The sequence below is a fragment of the Diabrotica undecimpunctata genome, chromosome 6 (genome assembly GCF_040954645.1).
Source record: "Diabrotica undecimpunctata isolate CICGRU chromosome 6, icDiaUnde3, whole genome shotgun sequence".
Lineage (NCBI taxonomy): Eukaryota > Metazoa > Arthropoda > Insecta > Coleoptera > Chrysomelidae > Diabrotica > Diabrotica undecimpunctata.
In genome coordinates this window covers 59,913,550-59,933,315 of record NC_092808.1, presented here as the reverse complement: position 1 = coordinate 59,933,315, position 19,766 = coordinate 59,913,550, and the positions used below count along the sequence as shown (strand labels likewise).

The window sequence follows — 19,766 nt, the reverse complement described above, 5'->3', positions numbered from 1 at the left end:
AATCACCGGGTATTTATATCTTTTTTCATGTTCCAGAACCATCTGGTAAGAAATCATGTTCGATTTGTTCCATTAAACACATGTCTGAATTTTCTGGAAACAGTATATGTTCGATCCAATTTTCTATTGATAATTTTGTTGACATTTAGGCTTTTCAGATCAGAATATACACTTAAATCAGTAAATATATATAAATTAAACATTTTAAACTAACATATTATTATAACCCCACTTTATATTCCTAATTATGAATTTCTATCTGTCACTTTGAAGAGTATTTTTGGTTGCCTAGTCACATGGCTCACTTAAATATATCTACAATATTATAATTATTAAAATACAACTTTTTACAATTATTATATGCTAATTTCTTAAAAATGCCCTCACATAAATAATTTTTATAAAATTCTCTAGTATATAACTTATTAAAATAACCAAATACTTTTAATATCTAATATTATCTAGTAGTGTAACTTATAAATTATTTTCTATAAACACCAATCATATCAATATATATATATATATATATATATATATATATATATATATATATATATATATATATATATATATATATATATATTAGTCTAGTCGTCATAGATTTGATCTCTAAAAACGAGATGAATAAGCTGAAATTGGCAGAGAATGTCAATTTTGGGACCAAAAAAAAAGTGGTAAAAACGTTTGCCACTGCTACCCTCGGGCACAGTATATTGCTTTTCTTTTTAAGAAATATACTGTGCCTCGGGCATCAAGGAATGTAGCTGAGATAATTTCTCAGCTACATTCCTAATGTTAATGTTCTCTCAGAAACAACGCTTGAAGCGACCGACAAATTTGAATTTCTGTTACGCGTGCAAAATCAATTTTTGAAATATAATTTGTATCAACTCGACAGTGAACATTCGATATTTTTTGACGCGGCCTATTGACAAAATTCATAATGCGTAAAGAGTGCAGCTTTCGTATGCAATTTTTAAATTTTGCCGCAATAATGTCAGTTTCTATAAAGCTGTTAATTAAATAAACGTTGCGAGATTTTTGTCAATTTTTGAATTTTTTACGATTCTCTTGAGATCAATAAAATTTATCACTTTCATTGATCCGACGTTGTGCAAATTTTCGTATATCGTATTCGAATATTGTGAATATCGAATTTTTACCGTTGAGTTGATAAAAATTTTATTTAAAAAATTGATTTCGAGCGTGTAACTGACATTCAAAATCATCGATTGCTTCGAGCGTTGATTCTGAGAGAACGGTTCATTCTACAAAAAAAAACGCTAATAAACATTTTTTTTTTCAAAATTATCCCAGCTAAATTTCTTGTTTAAAACCTGTTTTTCTACGCGGCGTATAGATTCTTAGTAAATCAATGTTTTCCGTTTTAGGGGAAAGCCCGGAGATAGTAGTGGCAAACTTTTATGCATATTTTTTGGGGTCCCAAAATTGACATTCTCAACAAAATTCAGCTTGTTATGAAAGTGATTATGCAAAAAATTTCATGAGAAAATTTTTCCGAACGAACCCGAGCTTTTTGCCTCGTCTAATAAGCTATTGCTGGTGCGGTCATTAATACCCGAAATATTTTTTAATTTTGATAAGTACTCAATATTTTTTGCAATCATTCCTATCACACAAAAATCAATATTAAGAAAATAAGTTTTACAAACTGGTCTGTACGACTGAATTTAGATATTTGTCCTTGCACTTTTAAAATGGCTTTTAGTTTTAGTGGAACACATGTTTTTGTTATTATCTTGTTCTGAACAGGAAAAGTGCTTCAGAAATTGGCTCGAACACATGAAAAATTGTATTAATATGTATCATGGAGTGTACTTTAAACAATAAATCAATTTTCGAACGTTCTACAACGAGAAAATAGTTAAATTGTTTTTACTTGTTCGTTTTAAAATTTAGTCAACAGCTCTCATCGTGCTTTTAACTATGTAGCATTTAAAAACAAAATTAAATGTTTATCGGAATTAAGTCTTCCGTAAATAGATAGCCTTATGTGCTGAGTTAGATAGATGATAAATTGCATAAAATTTTCACTTACCCATGCATTCTGTTTGGTAACTTTCTGAGCCATAACAGGGGGTTCCTCCACAACAGGAGCACCAGTTTCTTCAGCATCAGGTGGTGCATATTGCCATGAGCTCGGATCCAACTGCCATCCATATCCATTTCCATGCCAGCCGTAGCCGTTAGCTGCGCTTGGAGGTTGTTGATAATTAATTACTGGATAAGCATTGAAGTACTGTTGGTAGGGTACCAACATAGGAAGGGGCGGAGGATTCATATTTCACAGTTTTTTACTGAAGGGCGTAGAATAAAGCTGTAACAAAATATGTATCGTAAATATTTAAGTATACAAAATAGCAGACCGAAGTTAAATACTTATAGCGAAAAATTTATAGGAAATAAAAGTATAACAATAAAACACTTAAAACTCTGTTTTCAAAACTTCCACAAATGTTAAATATTATAAATTTATTATATAATAAATTTTTTTTTTTTTTTTTTTTTTTATTTAAACAAATATACCCGCATCAACCACTAAGGGTTATTAGCGGGGGGACATACACAAACAGTAAGATACATATTGTTGCATAAAAAAAATATTTTTTACAATCTGGTATATAGTTTAGTCATTTTAAGATAACTTAATAAAGACTGTAAATTTGACGTTAGTATACTTTTTAAATTATCATTAAGGGCACACGCGATTCTTTCGTTCTGGTACACTGGACACTCAACAATTATATGTTTCACTGACAACTGAGTATTGCACTTGGTACACAACGGAGCAGCCTCCTGGTTGAAGATATGCTTGTGTGTAAGGAAAGTATGTCCTATTCGGAGTCGTTTAATGATGACTTGGTCTTTTCTATTATTTGGTAAGATGAGTTTGGTTCCTACTTGACTTAGACATTCTTTGAGTTTATTAGCAGTGTGATCCCAAGTAGTTTGCCACGCTCTGTATACGTGGGCTTTGATATTTACTTTGTGATCAGTCCAAGGCATTTGATTTATGATAGCAATACTTTGGTCGGTGGTTGCATTGCTTGCCAGAGAGTCCACTTCCTCATTACCACTTATTCCCATATGGGAAGGTACCCAGATAAAGGAAATATCTTTTTGTTGAGTCTGTAGATAAGATAACTCTTCTTTGATCCTGAGAAGTATGGCGTGAGTTGTATATAGCTGTTTTATTCCAAGTAATGCGCTCATTGAATCGGTGATGATAACAAATTTGCTTTCATTGATAGAACAACATTTTTTCACGGCCTGATGAATTGCCGTAAGTTCTCCGGTATATATACAACAATTTGTTGGGATTCGTATGGTAGACTTGACGTTTTCGTAGATGTAGGCTGCAGCATGTCCTTCATGACATTTGGAAGCATCAGTGAAGAATAATAAATTTTGTGAAAGTTTTTTTCAGTGTTTTATTATTATATAAAATTAATTCTCATTAAGCAACGGTCGAGTCCATCACTGAAATAATAGTAGTTTGTATGATCGTTTCAAGACGGTTTTGCCGGTTTACGTATAAGAAATGTCCCCTTCAGTATGAAATTTTGTTATCTTTTTGTGCGTAGAAACACGCTTATTTTCCTGTTGTTTTATTATGTTTCTCTTCTTTAATAGATGCATCGTCTAAATCGTAACCATAAGAACACAATTAATTTAGAAGAATTGTCTGATTTTGAAGAATTCGAATTTATTGATTCCGTAGAAACCGATAGCATTTATAGTAGGGACGGTATTATTGTGGATCGCGACTATGTTGATGATAGTATTGAGCCTGCGAAGCCTTACAGCTTACTCGACGTATCAGAGTTATTGATGAATGCATTCAGATGCTTAAAGCTTAGACAACTGATACATTTGTAAATGATATAAATTTGTCACTGGATATTAGCATAGTTGATCAACCAGCAGGTTCAACATTAGTTTTGAATGATGTAGCGACCGAACATTTAAAGTACAAGAACCATCTACACCCACTTCTACAAATGCATGTTTTAAACCAGTCAAAAGAACTCGATCTCCATTGCCAACTCTTAAAGGTACTGGGCAATTAATTTAACCTAATAATGGTGGCTTTACTGGAGGGGTAAGATTATATAGAAAACATATTTATACGTTACGTACATTGTCTTTTTTATTACAGCTCTGAATACAATATCAAAAAACTCGAAAGAGTTTTGCTCTTTCGAGTAGGGGGGTTTCAAATAGGGGGGGGGGGGCTTTTCGTGGCGATTCAGATAGTCAAACAGCTCAAACACTGATGCTTAAAGACGATATCGGTAAACAGATTGCTTAAGAGACAAACCATTGAGCTTTGAAAAAAATATAAATACAATATTCAGCACAACTGCAGACGAAATAAGACACTATATTGGTATAATGCTGTACATGTCTATATATCGCTATTCCAACATAGATAGTTATTGGGGAAACAATGCTTTTGTGCTAATTCAAAACTGTATGACATCAAAACGATTTATTGCCATCAAGAAATATTTATACTTTCAAGATTAATCACAACGAAAGAAGAGGTGAACCAGGATATTATTCATTACTTCAGATGTGCTCTACAAAAACCATTTGCGTCAGTATATGGCAAATAAGCCGCACAAATGGGGTGTGAAATTGTTTGTTCTATGTGATTCACATAGTTTTGCCTATCGCTTCGAAATTTACAATGGTGCCGGAGATAATGTAGTCTTGCCTGGTAAACCAGACCTATGAGCAACATCAAATGTTGTAGTTCGATTATCACAAACAATTCCTAATTTCGTGGATTACATCTTTTATTTTGACAACTTCTATACTTCGTTTCCTCTTTTATATATTTACGTGAATTTATAGTTTAGGCACAGTAAGAGGTAATTAAATTTTCCGTAGTTTATATTATTCAAAATGATACATGTTTTAATTTTTTATTTGTAGCTAAACGTATACCAGCGTGTAAACTGTCGATTAACAGTGAAGTAAATAAAGAAAGTAGAGGGTTTTCCATAGAATGCATGACCTCAAGTTATGGGATCGACGTAAGCACTGTATTATGGAAGGATAACAAATGTGTCCGTCTGACATTGACATATGTTGGTATTAAACCTTTTATAAGAACTACTTATAATAAACAAAAAGCAAGAGTACCTCGGTATGACAGGAAGCAAAGAAAACACATCGAAGTTGATTGTCTACAAATCATACGTGAATATAATGCTCACATGGGTGGAGTCGATTTGATCGATGGCCTTTTGGGTGGATATCACATTCGAGCTAAAAGCAGAAGTTTTGTCGACATAGCCGCCATAAACGCATTTGTACTATATAAACGTAAATGTGTCGAAAAGGCAAATATTTTTAGTGACTGTTGCGAAGAGGAGAGGCTTCTATCTGCTTCAGAATTCCGTGAAAAGATAGCATCTGGCCTTGTTTATTTTAAGGTAAAACGTAATTTAAGTCACCATCATTAGCTCGAAATGGCGAACCTGGTTCTTTTAGTAAAACTAGTTCATCTGGTTTTAGAAAAAAGTGGTTCATCAAGTTGCTGATGTACGTTTTGATGGTGAAAACCATTTTCCAGTTTGGTTAAATAGAAAAAGCAGAAAGAGGTATAAGCTGTGCAAAAAATTTGATGCGCTCAATAAAACTTGTTTTATAATAAACATCTAACAAAGTTATTTTTTACTCATAACCCGACAAGACCGTCTGTAAACGGTCTTCGCTATTTTTCACCTAGCACTCATTCTAGACAAGATTTTTAGCAGACTTTAAAAATAAGTTACTTTTGCCTATATTTACTTAAAAAAATATATCAACTTCAACAGATAATTTTTACGATCTTGTCTGTTAGATGGTTAAGTATAAATCCGCAGAACATGTAAGTTAATTGATGCTCAATTTCATAAGAGACAAGTTATTTAATTATGTGGACCACACTGTTAAACAACGTACAAAAAATCATCGCAGCACATGCGGTTTTCTTTACAAAACAAAATTAAACTTTCACGCAAATTTCTCTAGTAAACCCCACAGCTTATTATCACATATTTTCCTCTACTTGATTTCATCTTGTAGTTCTTCTCTCAAAGATTTAAGGGATAGAATCGTGGCTCTATTAAAATGCAACGGTCTACTAGTTAATTCAGTTAACTCTGATAAGGCTTTCATCCGTAAATACAATTTGATCCGTTAAAATCGGCAATGTCTCTGAATTTTTAGACCTTAGTTTGTTTAATATTTACGATCTCAAATCAAGTCTTCAAACTTCATATCTCAAACAAGTAAAATCTACTAATGTTACATTCTGGTTTTATGAACTCTAATAATTTGGTTTTTAATTTATTGTTTGATACATGTTTCGGTGTTTTTCAACTCTATAAATCACTTATGAACATTGTTGTCTTCTAATAAAGTCCTTTCTATCAACGATTTTAATGTCGACAACATAAATGTAATATTGAGAATTTTGATCATATGCAATCCTAGTGTTCATTTTCGTGTATAAAAATGTCTATTGGGCGCATTCGTTATTCAATATATGTATGGCATCAAATTGTTTGCATGTTTATTGTACATTGTAACATTTTTTTCGCTGTTCTTTTCATGACTACTGCTTTTCGTTCATTATTATTATAGTAAATTAATGCCCTAAAACGAGTACCCACCTATTTAAATAAAATGATTTATTGAAGTTGTAATATATAGTTAAAACATGAAAATTATGATATAACATTTTTGTCTTCGATTTTTATCCAAATTTATTACAAATATTTAGTAAATAAGTCGCCATTTTTGGAACGGTAACCTTACATTTTTATATGTACATATTACTACGAAGGCTATAATCTGCAAAACCACTCGCCTTATAAGGAAAACATAAAGAGAAGGTTATTACTGTCTTTATTCGAGCAAAAGAACCAGTCATTATTTAATAATTTTTAAAAATCGGCTTTAAAGTATAAAGAGAAAAGTCATAAATATATTTTTTTCAAATATCTCGAAACCTGAATATTATATAAACGGCAATAGGAAAGGTATATATAACCAAATAACCATCCACAGAGAACACGACAGAGCAGCTGCAGTTGTCAATAACTATTAAAACTAGGGATTTGTTGGTTGAACATGAACACGACGTAAACTCACGCACAAAACAAAATACGCATACACACGTTATACACACAATATGCTATCATTTACGTAGGCGGTCCGATAAGTACTTAGCCCCATTGCCCGATGGCGCCACTATCTCAAGAGACATCTACTATCGTGTAATACATTTTAGTAGACGGCTAATGTCAAATTTTCAGCCGAATCGGACTATTCGGACTCATAGTTTTGTTTTGAAAGCGTGTGAAAGCGGGAGTGTCCGCGAATTTTAAAAAAAAATGGAAGAGCAATATAGGTCGGTGATTCGATTCTTGTTTTGAAAGAAAAATCGCGCAACGAAATCAAAGAGCGCTTCGCTTGGATGCCATCTCCTTCGATGGCAAACGTCAAAAATTGGTTTAACGAGTTTCAACGTGGTCGCACGTCAGTTTTTGATAAGGCACGCTCGATATCCCTAAAATGGCTGCCACGAAGGATAACGTGACAAAAATCCACGATCTCGTATTGGCATACCGCCGACTGAAGGTGCGCGAGATAGATGAGATAGTAGGCATCTCGAAAGACAGCATATGTCATATCCTATCTGAAATTTTGGGAATAGAAAAAAAAAGGTGATGGCCACCATTTTCTGGAATTCACAAGGGGTGATCCACATCGGCTACCTGGAGAAGGGCAAAACTTGGCCCGATTCGACGCCGAATTGCAGAAAAAACGACTCGATTTGGAGAAGAAAAAAGTGCTCTTTTTGGCACAAAAAATGGCAAATGTAGCTTTGAATAATGTTGCACGAAAGATTTCTGCGGATGAGCGGTCGAACCATCTCCTCAAGTCTTTTGGCCACGGGTTCTGGCGTCTTCCAACTGATTCTTTACCCTGTATTTTACCTTCCAACATGATTTAGAGTAATTTATATCTTTCACCTCTCAAGACATGAGCTTTTCTCTCTTTGAAGTAATTCTTTTTGTTGACTCATGTACCGAAGTTTTTTTATCTTTGGAAGAAGTATCTTTGAAAATACTAGAAATACTACGCTTGCTATTATGACGGTATCATATGCGTACCTTATGTTGTCTGTGGTGGTTCCGTTAATCTTGATTACCCCTTGGACCTCGTCTAATGCTTCTCTGAATATAGATTCCGAATACAGATTAAATAATAACGGTAACAAGACGCAACCTTTTCGCACTCCGCGTCGAATTCGTATATCTTCGGATGTTGTGTGCTCTACTTCAATTGTTGCTGTTTGGTGCTAATATGGTTCTGGGATAATTCGCAGGTCTTGTTCATCAATTCCAGTTGTTCTCAGAATTTCAGATAATTTTTTTTTAAATAACGCAGTCAAATGCGTTTTGATAATCAATAAAACATGCATATAATCTACATTCATGTCTCTTGATTGTTGTGTTTATTCATTTAAGGCAAAAAGAGCTTCTCGTGTTCCCAATCCGTTTCGAAATCTGAATTGAGTGTCACTCATCTAAAACTCACAGTTGTTGTAAATCCGTGTATGCATGATTCTGAGAAAGTTTTAAGGACATCAAACATCAAGCTTAATATTCGATAGTCATCGCATTGTATGGCATTGAATTTTTTTGGTAACGTCACGAATGATTGATTTTAGCCAGTCTGATAGTGTTTTACCGCTGTCCAATATCATATTGAATAGTACTGTTATCAAGTCTAGGCTGTTACTTTCGTTGTCGGCAACTCTTGTTTTCTGTAGTTTTTCATGAACCCGATATCTTTTTCTTATATCTTTCGTCCGTTCTTTTTAGAGCAGTGCGTGTTTCTTTAATGTCTGTATGCACCAAGTTATCTAGCGATTCTATTTTATTCTCAACCTGGATACTTATTTCATTTTTTCGTTCAGGGTTCTTCAGTTGTGATATGTCTATTTTTCTTGTCACGTTTTCCCTTTTAACTTTCAGAAATCTTTTTAGTCTAAAATCCAATATAATTGGATTGTGATCTCTATGAAGGTCAGCTCCAGGGTCACCAGCGAAGATCCTTTGTAGATCTTAGTGCATTCTTATATTTCCATTTTGTTTACAAATTCTGTACCATCAGTATTTTCTAAATCAGGTATTTACATATATAAATAATTGAATTATTATATGAAGCCCATTCAAAATATTTAGAAATATTCACAAAACAGACTATAAACTGGGTATTCCTTTGTCGATAGTGCTAGGTAGGGTTTAATTCTTCCTTTTTTTTTTAAATCTGAAAGAGTTAAATCCGAAATTCGAAATGGAGTAATTTAATTCTGAAATAGATTTTTAAATTTATTATTCTTTCAGTTTTCGAATTAATATAAATGAAATTAATTACCTGGTACATTTGTATCTATCAGTTTAATAATGTCAGTAATTTATGGCTAATTATTTTTTTATTGTTACCACATAATTAATATGCTATAATATCAAATATATCTATCAAATATACATATTTATGAACGTCTATTAAATTTCTATCCTTCTAATAAATGGACCTATTAAGTTATTCTGCATGAAGTTCAAACGGTGACTTAAATGAATCATCTAAGACTACAATGTCTGTTCGGTCTGTTTCTGCTCATTGTCCATCATGATGTATAATATCTTCTATTCCATAATAGGTACTTCATATTCGCTTCTTCTCTTATTTTTCTTCTCAGATAACATAGTTTATAAATTGCAGTTTTTATAAGGATCGTTTGACCTTATAGATCCTGTCACTTTATTATGAAAAACTATCGTTTCTGTCGGAGATACTTTTCGGAGATCCTTTTTGATATTATAAAATAATATTACTTCAGGTTTTTTACAGTTAAGCTAATTGCACCAGTAAAATTATCGTTTAATCCCCGAACCCTCGATTTTAGGGTTCGTATAAAATTAAAAGGTTGAACGGAACCCGTTAGCGGTAGATCCCGCAATCCGTCTAGGAGAGGGAGACTCTGAACCCAAACTCCTGGTCCTCCAGGTTGGGGGGTTAAGGCATTGGGCTAACTCTCCAGCACTTGTAAAAACATAAAATTGTTAAAAAACCCAATCACACGCCTCGGAATAGGACGGCACAACAAAGACAACATAAGCTTCGAAAAGGGGCACGATTTTTTGGTACATAGAACGTTCAAGGTATTTCAAAAAAACTTAATGAAGTCTTAAATGAATTAACATAACTAAAAATAGACATAGCAGTCATTACCGAAACAAAACAGAAGGGAACCGGCTCTGAAAATCTAGGAAAATATGACCATTTCTATAGTGGAGTACCAAAAGAATTTGGAGCTCAACAGGGAATTTCTTTAATGATTCACAGAAGACCAAGAAAGTTCATAACAACCTGGAAAGCCATAAGTGAAAGATTAATTAAAGTAAATATGTGTCTTCACCGATATAAACTAACAATTATGGGGGTATACGCAATAAATAACGACGCACTAGCCAACGTGAAAGACGCATTTTTTGAACAGTTTCACGAAGAAATATTGAAAATAAGTCAATCGCGGAAAATAATATTAATGGGGGATAATAACAGTAGAGTACGAAGAAAAGATGTAATAGTAGGATGAAATAGTAGGAAAATACGGAGAAGACACCACGAACAACAATGGTAAAAGATTCATAGATTTATGCAATCAGAATCAACTCAGAATCTTAAATGGATACTTTCCACATAAACTGATACACAGCTATACATGGATTCAGGAAACACGAAACATAAAATCAATAATCGATTATATTGTAACAAAACAAAAAACCCGACTGAGAGTCCAAGATGTAAGAGTTCAGAGAAGCGCAACATGGGGTAGCGATCACTATTTATTACGTTAAATACACTTCTCAATTCGAACACAACAGAGAGAAACACATATAGACATAAACAAGACAGAAAAGATACAGGAACGAAGATACAACATCAGAAGCCTAGATGAAGAAACTACCCAAGACTTTTTCAAAAATAGATTGGATGAGAAGCTACAAATTCCCGCCCCTAAGAATATCGACCAGTTATATGAACATATAAAAAACTGTTTACACGAAGCAGCATTTGAAGCAATGGGATGCTACATAAAACCCAAGGTAAACAAATCATACTGGTGGGATAACGAAATAGAGGAAGAAATACAATGTAAAAGACAACTGTACCAATAATATTTAAGCTCCAAATCATTACAAGACAAAATAAAATTAAAGAAAAACTAGCAGAAGTACGAAGGAAAATCTCTAAGAAGAACGAGTCTTGGAAAGAAACTGCCAACGAATAAATACTTATCTAGGAGGAACCAGAAGCACAGAAAGCTGGAAACTGATAAAAAAATTGAGAAAAGAAAAGAATAAAGAAGTAATACAGAGCATAAAACATGAAGACTGGGAAGCGTATTTCAAAGAACTTTTGGTAGAGTAGAGTCGAATTTCAAGAACATAGAAATCAAAACCAAGATAGAGTTTCAATAGTCGGCTCGCCAATAAGATTAACAACAGTGGAAATTAAAAATGCATGTAAACAGCTGAAGAGGAACAAAGCACTCGGACTAGGGGATATACCCGGAGAATTGTTTAATACGGAACGAACAAATTGTACGAATGTTTTCGTACGAATGACTTCTAAAACTCAGAAGTTGCTCACCTATTGCTACATATTCTACTGTGTACTTTTTCAGGCAATTGTTATTAAACTGAGTATAAACATTTATTTATAATTGGTGCAAATTTCGGTGTTTCTACATAATAGGAAAAAATAGGTGTTGTGCTTAGTATTTTTGTGAGAACATTTGCAAGTATTATTGGCATAAACCGTTTCAATTTTATTTAGAAAACGTGGTAAAATAATATAATTAAATTCTTGTTAACAATCTGTCTGTTGTACCTACATTATGTATGAGCATGTGTTATAGTAAAAAAACTAGTAAAAAATGTATTTATATTTACCTAAAAAAAATTATATCCGGAGTTCCCAGTAAAAATAATGTGGGTTTATTTTCATATCAGAAATCCTGTCTATTTTTGGAGACTAATGACACATCGTTAAAAACATTTTCCATCTGAACGGTAAGTTGTTGTTTCCGATGAGACGTTATAATTTTTGAGACGTTTGATTTATTTGTACTTTCCCTTTCTATTTTTATGTTTATTGGATTGTTTAACATTTTAAGTTATATTATTTAGTGTGGCTTTATCAATGTTTCAACTTAGTATAGTAGTACTAAATATACAGTGAACACGTAAGGTTGGAATAAATTCGTTAAATTTTGTTCCCAAGTGCCATTTTGTTTTCTGATTGGTATACATATTCATTTGTTCATTATAATATGCGATCAGGATACGACTCTCAGTTGTTTCAGTAGCTGATTGCTACTATGTTTTTTACAGTCTTAAACGAGTTTTTTGAGGCAACCGTTTATTAGCAAGTGCCTATTTTGATAAACCATGATAACAACTTTTATTAAAATCTTTAAAGACTTACTAAATTTTACATACCAAGTCAGTATTTCAAATTTACATTAAGTCAAAAACCAATTTATTGAATTGCTACACAATTCAAAACTATAAAAACCTTTTTAATTATTAGAATAAACAGGTTCATTTACAAAATGGTTAAAGAATTAAAATGTAATAATCATTGATCTACCCAACAATTTGACACATTTGAATATTTTGTATGGGAAAGCCCCTGAAAGTTCATGCCTACACACATTTTAAAAAAAAATCCCCATAAAACCCATGACCATGTATAAAATGCATTAATTTAAATAATTTATCATTCTGTCATCTAATATATTTCATTGTTAGGAGATATATAATTAAATTCCTATATAGACGATTAGGTAATTTAAATTCAGCATTAAAAGAAACAGGTTTAAACAAAAATCCAATAAAAACAATGGAGTATACACGTAATACTTATAGATGATGTAGTATATTTCCGTTGTTCAAAAAAAACCAAAAATAAGTGTAACAAGATTATTATTATTTACTATTTTTTATTAAGAATTAACCACAATTTCAGTTTAAAATATGTTTATTTTAACGTTTCGATTACTGTTCTAAGTTCTAAGTGACAATGTTGTAGTTAAAAAGGTCGTCAACGAAAAAACACAAGACTCTAGCTTTAATCTATTTTATCTAGCTACGATAAAATGGACAAAAAGAAGTTAGATAGTGGAGGCAACAGAATATGGAAATGGGCGTGCTACTATACACGATTTTAAGAGAAAAAAACAAAAGATAGAGGATCAGGTGAAGAAAATGGAATCTGTACAAGGAAAAAACATTAAGACTTGGTGAATGACCAAACATGAAAAACGATCTATACATGTGGTTCATGCCAGAGTGTTCTAAACAAATTCCTGTATCTGAAACAATTCTGAAAGTAAAAGCAATCGAAATTTATAACAAAAGTTACAAAGAAAATGATTTCTTTGTCAGTGTTTGGTGACTGGAAAAATTTAAAAAGCGATTAGGTATCTATCTATCAACTATATTAGGTGAAAAATTGTCACGCAACGAACCTGTAATGCAGCCATTTATTCAGTATTTTAAAGACAAAGTAGAAGAACTGGATGTTCTTCCTGACCAAATTTAAAATGTAGAAGAGAGTGGTCGGTTTTGGAGGCTGTTGCCCAACAAAACATTACAACAAAAGATATAGTCACGTTTATGCTGTATTCTATCATATATGTGACACCCACGTCACATATGTCATAGAGCGCAGAGCATGGCTGAAGTGGAACTGGGCGGACCATATGGCCAGAATGAACGACGGGCGGTGGACTCAAAAAATTACAGTGTGGAGACCAAGAGCAGAATTAAGAAGCAGACGCGATCATCTACACGATGGATAGACGGTGACAAACGATTTCGCTGGAAAGTGGCTTCAGGGAGCTCAAGACCAACAGAACTGCAAGGATTTAGGGAAGCCTTGTTCAACTCTGGACGCAGAAGGCTGGATAATTCCGTATCTAAATGCTACTAGAATACACAAATTAGATTTGTTACTGATTTGTAAAGCTAAAAATTACAGAGCTTTTAAAATCATTTGTCTTCCAGTCTGCTACAAGAACCAACATAAAAGTTAGTGGATGGTTCCATAAAGATTTTGTCCCAGAAGTAAAGAAGTTTATGAAACGGTCCAATTTGCCCATAAAAGGTTTACTCGTACTTGACAAAGGTCCAGGCAACCCAAATAAACAATAATTAACAGCTTTAATACAGCCGATGGATCCAAATGTTTACAAAAATAAAGTCGTTGTATAACAATTGCTATTATTTCTCAGGTTGACATAACGCGGATGCATACGCAAATTTAATTTGAAGGATGTGATATTCTCTCTCGCTTACGCATGAAGCTCCGTTTCACCTGACTTAATCCAATAATCATGGAAAAAGCTACGGCCTGCAATTAATGCCGTACCTATCACAAGAGACAAAAAAAATGGTCCTGGAGATAATCTACTTCTTACCGATTGGTTTCAAAATTTTTCAGAAAAAGGATCCGAGACAAGCGAAGATTTAAATTCTTGGTTTGAAGAGACCGAAGAAACAGCAAATTATTACAGATGAAGAAATATGGGAAGCAGTTCAAGAAGGGAAATAAAGCCTACAGTATATTTCACGAATTTGCGACTATTTCGGAATAGGAATAAAAACTTTGACTTGAACGGTCCTCTGTAATGAGAAAGTTAATAGCAAATTCTTCCAATATTTGAAGGAGTGTCGAAGACAAGCAAAAATGCGGTTTTACCTGAATATACTTTACACTTATTTAGAGAAATAATTATTAGTGCAAACGTAGAAGAAACTACACATTCTATTTCTAAATAGGTGTGGTATTTATGATAAAATAATAACAAAAACACTCAAAATGTTTCTTAATGAGAAAATGAAAACATATTACCTTACAGAGTAATCAGGAATTAAATCCATACTCATAATCACTGTCGTCGGTATCTTAATTTGGTTAGAAGGATATCATCCGATATCCTTCTAACTTTTCACATTTCGGCAAACTTTTTTTACAAAATTGCAGGAGTAGCAGTATTCAATGCTTCTTGTTATATTTTCAAAACTGTTGCGTCACTAACCGTTACGTACAATATAGTTATCGTAATAAGTTTTGCATATCCCAAATATGTTCAATGTGACTGAATTCGCAATGGTAAAGGGGGCAGTCTTAACACATTATGTGCAAAGCTACGTATAATATAATCCTGTGGAAATGAAATATTTTCATTCATTAGCCATTCTTTTATTTTATATACTGTTCAGGAATTTATTGGTTCGCTTATTTAAACTTTCCGAATGGTATAGGACATTATCCAAAACTATAACAGATGGTTCAGGTAAACTTGGAAGCAGTTTTTCTTTAAACCATTTCAAAACATCTCCATATTTATGACATCGTAATTTTGATTTTACAAAAACACAAAATCTACTTGATAAAAAAAAATATGTTTTCCACCCGTATGCAATATGATGTCTCTTTATCTCAGTATCGGTGTCTTTTATGGATTTTTATTCTCGTTCTGCCAAATCCCAAAACTTAAACCCAATCTGTTTGAAAATTCTTATAAAGACTTACCCTAAAAAATTTCGAATGTATTTCTGTCTTTTAATTTTTTTAACACCGTCTCTATAATATCATGTTCTTTCCTCTCACGAATTTTATATATAATATCTCGAATTTCAAAATTACAACCCTGAGGAAGAACTTTAGCCTTAGTGTGTGGTCGAAGTTTATATGGTGCTACCTGTACTTCACTATTTACACTTTTTCTAATTTTCAAAACTGACTTGCGATGACATACACGTACGTATGTACGGATTGAACTGGTCGCAAAGGGCCTCTATTGGCTTTTCAGCTGTAAAATAAGCGAGCAAACTAAATAATACTTGATGTATATCAATCTAAAACACGTCTCGCCATTATTGCTGTCAATACAGAAACAAACTCTTTCCAATCACAAGTACTACTATAACAAACTCTTTCCAATCACAAGTACTACTATAACAAACTTATCAGGGTACCATTATTTTCAACCGGCTTGGACATATCGCTAAAGTAAGAAATCAGTTGTTTTCTTCCGGAAGAAAACAACTGTCCTGGCTGCGTAACATTAGACAATGGACAGGTCGAACGGTCGAGGAACCGTTTCATCTAGCTGCCGACCGAGAATCATTTCATCAGCTTGTCAATATGACGATAGCCAACGCTTGAATACAAGCACGACACACAAAGAAGAAGAAATCAGTTTCTCCAAATGGTCAAATACCAAAGTATAATCAGTTCAATTCAGCCTATGAGGAATTCTGGGGAAGTGTCTACGCTTATGTTAACCCATTAATGCCAAGAACTATGAACTATTATTGAAATCATTCAAATTAATGTTTTGTGTTACAAAATTATCAAATATGACATGAAAAAAGTATACAATTTTTTTTTGATATTTAGTTTATGATTTTGAGAGTGGGTCGTTAACGACCCCTTGGGCACTTACTGAAATAAAAACTAGGATTAAGTTTTTCTTTAATTTATTGAAATTCATCAAAACAGTTATTCGAAGTGAAATTTGTCAAATTTCACATGCTTTCGTAGTTTTATTTTTTACACTATGAACATATTCTTCTTGTCTGTTGGCAAAAACGACTTTCTAAGGTTTTATTGTACACAGAAGTTCTCTTTGGTCCAGACATTTTCGGTTTAACTCCGTATTTTTTTAAAAGATGCGATGCAATTTTTCTTCTAAAATGTAGATTGCCTTGATTGTATCCATCATATTCATAAGTTAATCATCCAATGCAATATTGGGGAACACCATTTTTTCCTCTCATAGCAATTCTGTAATTGGATATGATATTACCACTTGATCTACATTCGCAATACGTATTAGCTAGAAAGAAGTCCATGTTATAACTAGTCGCACGGGAAAATTAGTTAACTTGTTTTGTTAGTTAACGGTAGGGGTATTCTTGGCTCCATCTGTAAATCACAGCTCACACTAGATTTATTTTTAGTTCGTGGGTCGTTAACGACCCCTTGGGCATTAATGTGATAATTACTCAGAGCTCACTGATTGGAACCACATTAAATTCTAGGTAATAACTAATCTGGTTGTAACAAATATTTTGCAGGTAAATAGAAAATAAAAATATGTTTAAAAAATCTAAATACATAAAATGTATGTACATAAAATTTACAGTTTACATGAATTATATTAAAAGGTTTTACTGTAAATAACTTCTTATTAATACCGTAAAAAAAGATTATAAATGGATTTTTTTAATTTAATTTAGAAATTACTTGTTTCATATTTTCATTGCTAGAGCAATTTACTTTCGTACTTCTTACGCTGTACAGTATAGTGGACCATTGACTATCCAGTGTCTAGCCACAATCAAAAACAAAAGCAAAATCAAGAAATATACTACATGGACAGTAGAAAAGTAGAAATATTGGAACGAATCAAACAGTTGTAAACTATAAAAGTAAAACCAGATACAGCATTCAATTTTTTCAATAACTGCGTTAACATGGACTAAAGAAAATGGTATACCTGCAAACATAGTATAATTCTTCGAAACATGCAAGAAAAGGTTTTTAAACAAGGACTACATGTTGCACAAAAACAAACCTCAATTAAACTATGTTAACTATGTAATTAGTTAAATGCGAGATATACTAGAGTTATAAAAGAAAACGTGTAGAACATGGACACAAATACATACATACATTTTATTTATTATGAATTTTTCTATACATTCCAGTAATTGGAACATTTAATCCGGAACTCTGTGATTTTTAATACTGCCGGATTAGTGATATTCTACTGTAATATAACTAAACAATTTGAAAAACAATAAATATATTTTTTTAATTCTAAATATTGTATATTCCTTCTTCCCCGAAAGCTCGTAGCTTCGTAGTAAATAACCCTCGTAGTAATAAGAGTAGAAGAAAATAATTGCATCAAAAATAATGTACAGTGGGTACATAAAGTCAACATTACTTTTAAAATATTCTTAAACATAAATTTCTGAGTAACTAAGACGTCTGTTTATAGTTTTTATGAAGTTTCCTAATAATTTTTTTTATTACAGTTTTAAGGATGAACTGTATGAAATGTTAGGCGTAATAAAGCTAAATTTAATAAAATTTTTAATTAATAAATTTAACTAATTTTTGATTTGATTAAAGAGCAAACAGTTCAGAATCATTAGATTGAAAAATGCCCCTCCCATATAATTATTTTAAAGTAACGTCGTTATTCAGGTAGTTCAAATAAATTAAAATACTTAGCTTTACACATAAAATATAACCATAAAACACAGCCTCACGAAGCACTAACAAGATTAAACTACTAACAACCGATGCTCAGTCCATCGAATAGAGGCTCTATCGGCTAACGGCTTCTTTATAAGAGCTTAGATATTTAAAATTAAATTATAGGACGCGTCTATCCGGATTTCGATGTCTGGATATACTTTTACCCAAAAAGGGGAAAATTATGTGACATGCTAAACGATAAAAGTCTATGGATTATTAGATCTTACATCAAAACAACAAATAGAGAACTAAGAACCGTGAAAGAATTTATACCTCTATTCTCAACATTGAGCTGGACGCCATGGGCGTGACTATAAAATGGCTTGCGTCCAAGGACATAGTTATTGCGATAACAATTGATTTCTGCAACTTGAGAAAATATCTACGAACGGTATTTGTATTCGAAAATTAAAATCGTGACTCATCGAATCGCGTTTTAAATCAAATGCACAAGAAAATTGTATTGCATATATAAAACTGAAAAAATTATCCACAAAATGAGATAATAAACTTAACATAGGATGAATGATACAACAATACACAACATTTGTAGATTTATGTAGATAGGCAACTAGATTTATCTTTAAAAATAATCGGATATCAAAGCTCAAAATTTGCACTTCCGTATAACTATATGACCTACAAGTCCAAAAAAATTTACAGTCCTCTATCACTTAGGGTAATATTAATATTCTTTGGACCTATAACACGTGCCGATAATATGGAGAGACTCGTAGTCCAAGGAACGCCGATAAGAAGAAGTCAAACACGATCACCAACACGATGGAGTGATACAGTCGAGAAGTTATTAAACACGAACTTTGTTAATGCGGTATATGCCACCCAAAATAGAGACAGATGAAGAAACCACGTAAAAAGAGCAATACGATGCCTGGAGAAACGCAACTTCCATAATCACTACGCATCTGTTAAGGTGTATAGATTGGAAGGAAGGATCACTTGTGGTAAAACCGGAAGTCTCCATCCACTTTGTTATTTTTAATAAAACACATATATTATTGAATGTGTGGATTGTCTACCTGATTAAACAGACTGTCAGATGTCAACAATGATGTTGACGTCTGACATTGTAGATTATTTTGGTAAAATGATACATTTCCTAACATTCAATTATGTAGTACTTAGTTATGGACAATGCCAGTTACCATGTAAGATTAAAAGAACCATTACCTAGCAAGAATAAAGAAAGAAAACCTACTGGAACCTATTTTATTTTTACCTACTGAAAAAAGAAAGAAGTTTTATAACAAATAATAAGGGCAGAAAAAGTATTATTAAAAAAAATTCACAGTTATGTAAATGAG

The 19,766-nt window shown here is 32.6% G+C and overlaps 1 protein-coding gene across 2 annotated transcripts in view; it reads right to left on the bottom strand.

The window, feature by feature from the left end:
* The window catches only part of LOC140443464 (calpain-A-like), a 343,829-nt gene that overhangs the window by 265,077 nt on the left and 58,986 nt on the right, over positions 1 to 19,766 (bottom strand). For both annotated transcript variants that reach the window (XM_072534748.1, XM_072534749.1), the window contains exon 2: positions 2,060 to 2,338. In XM_072534748.1, the coding sequence (XP_072390849.1) occupies positions 2,060 to 2,302 (243 nt within the window). In that variant the 5' untranslated portion in view covers positions 2,303 to 2,338. The remainder of the gene's footprint in view (positions 1 to 2,059; positions 2,339 to 19,766) is intronic.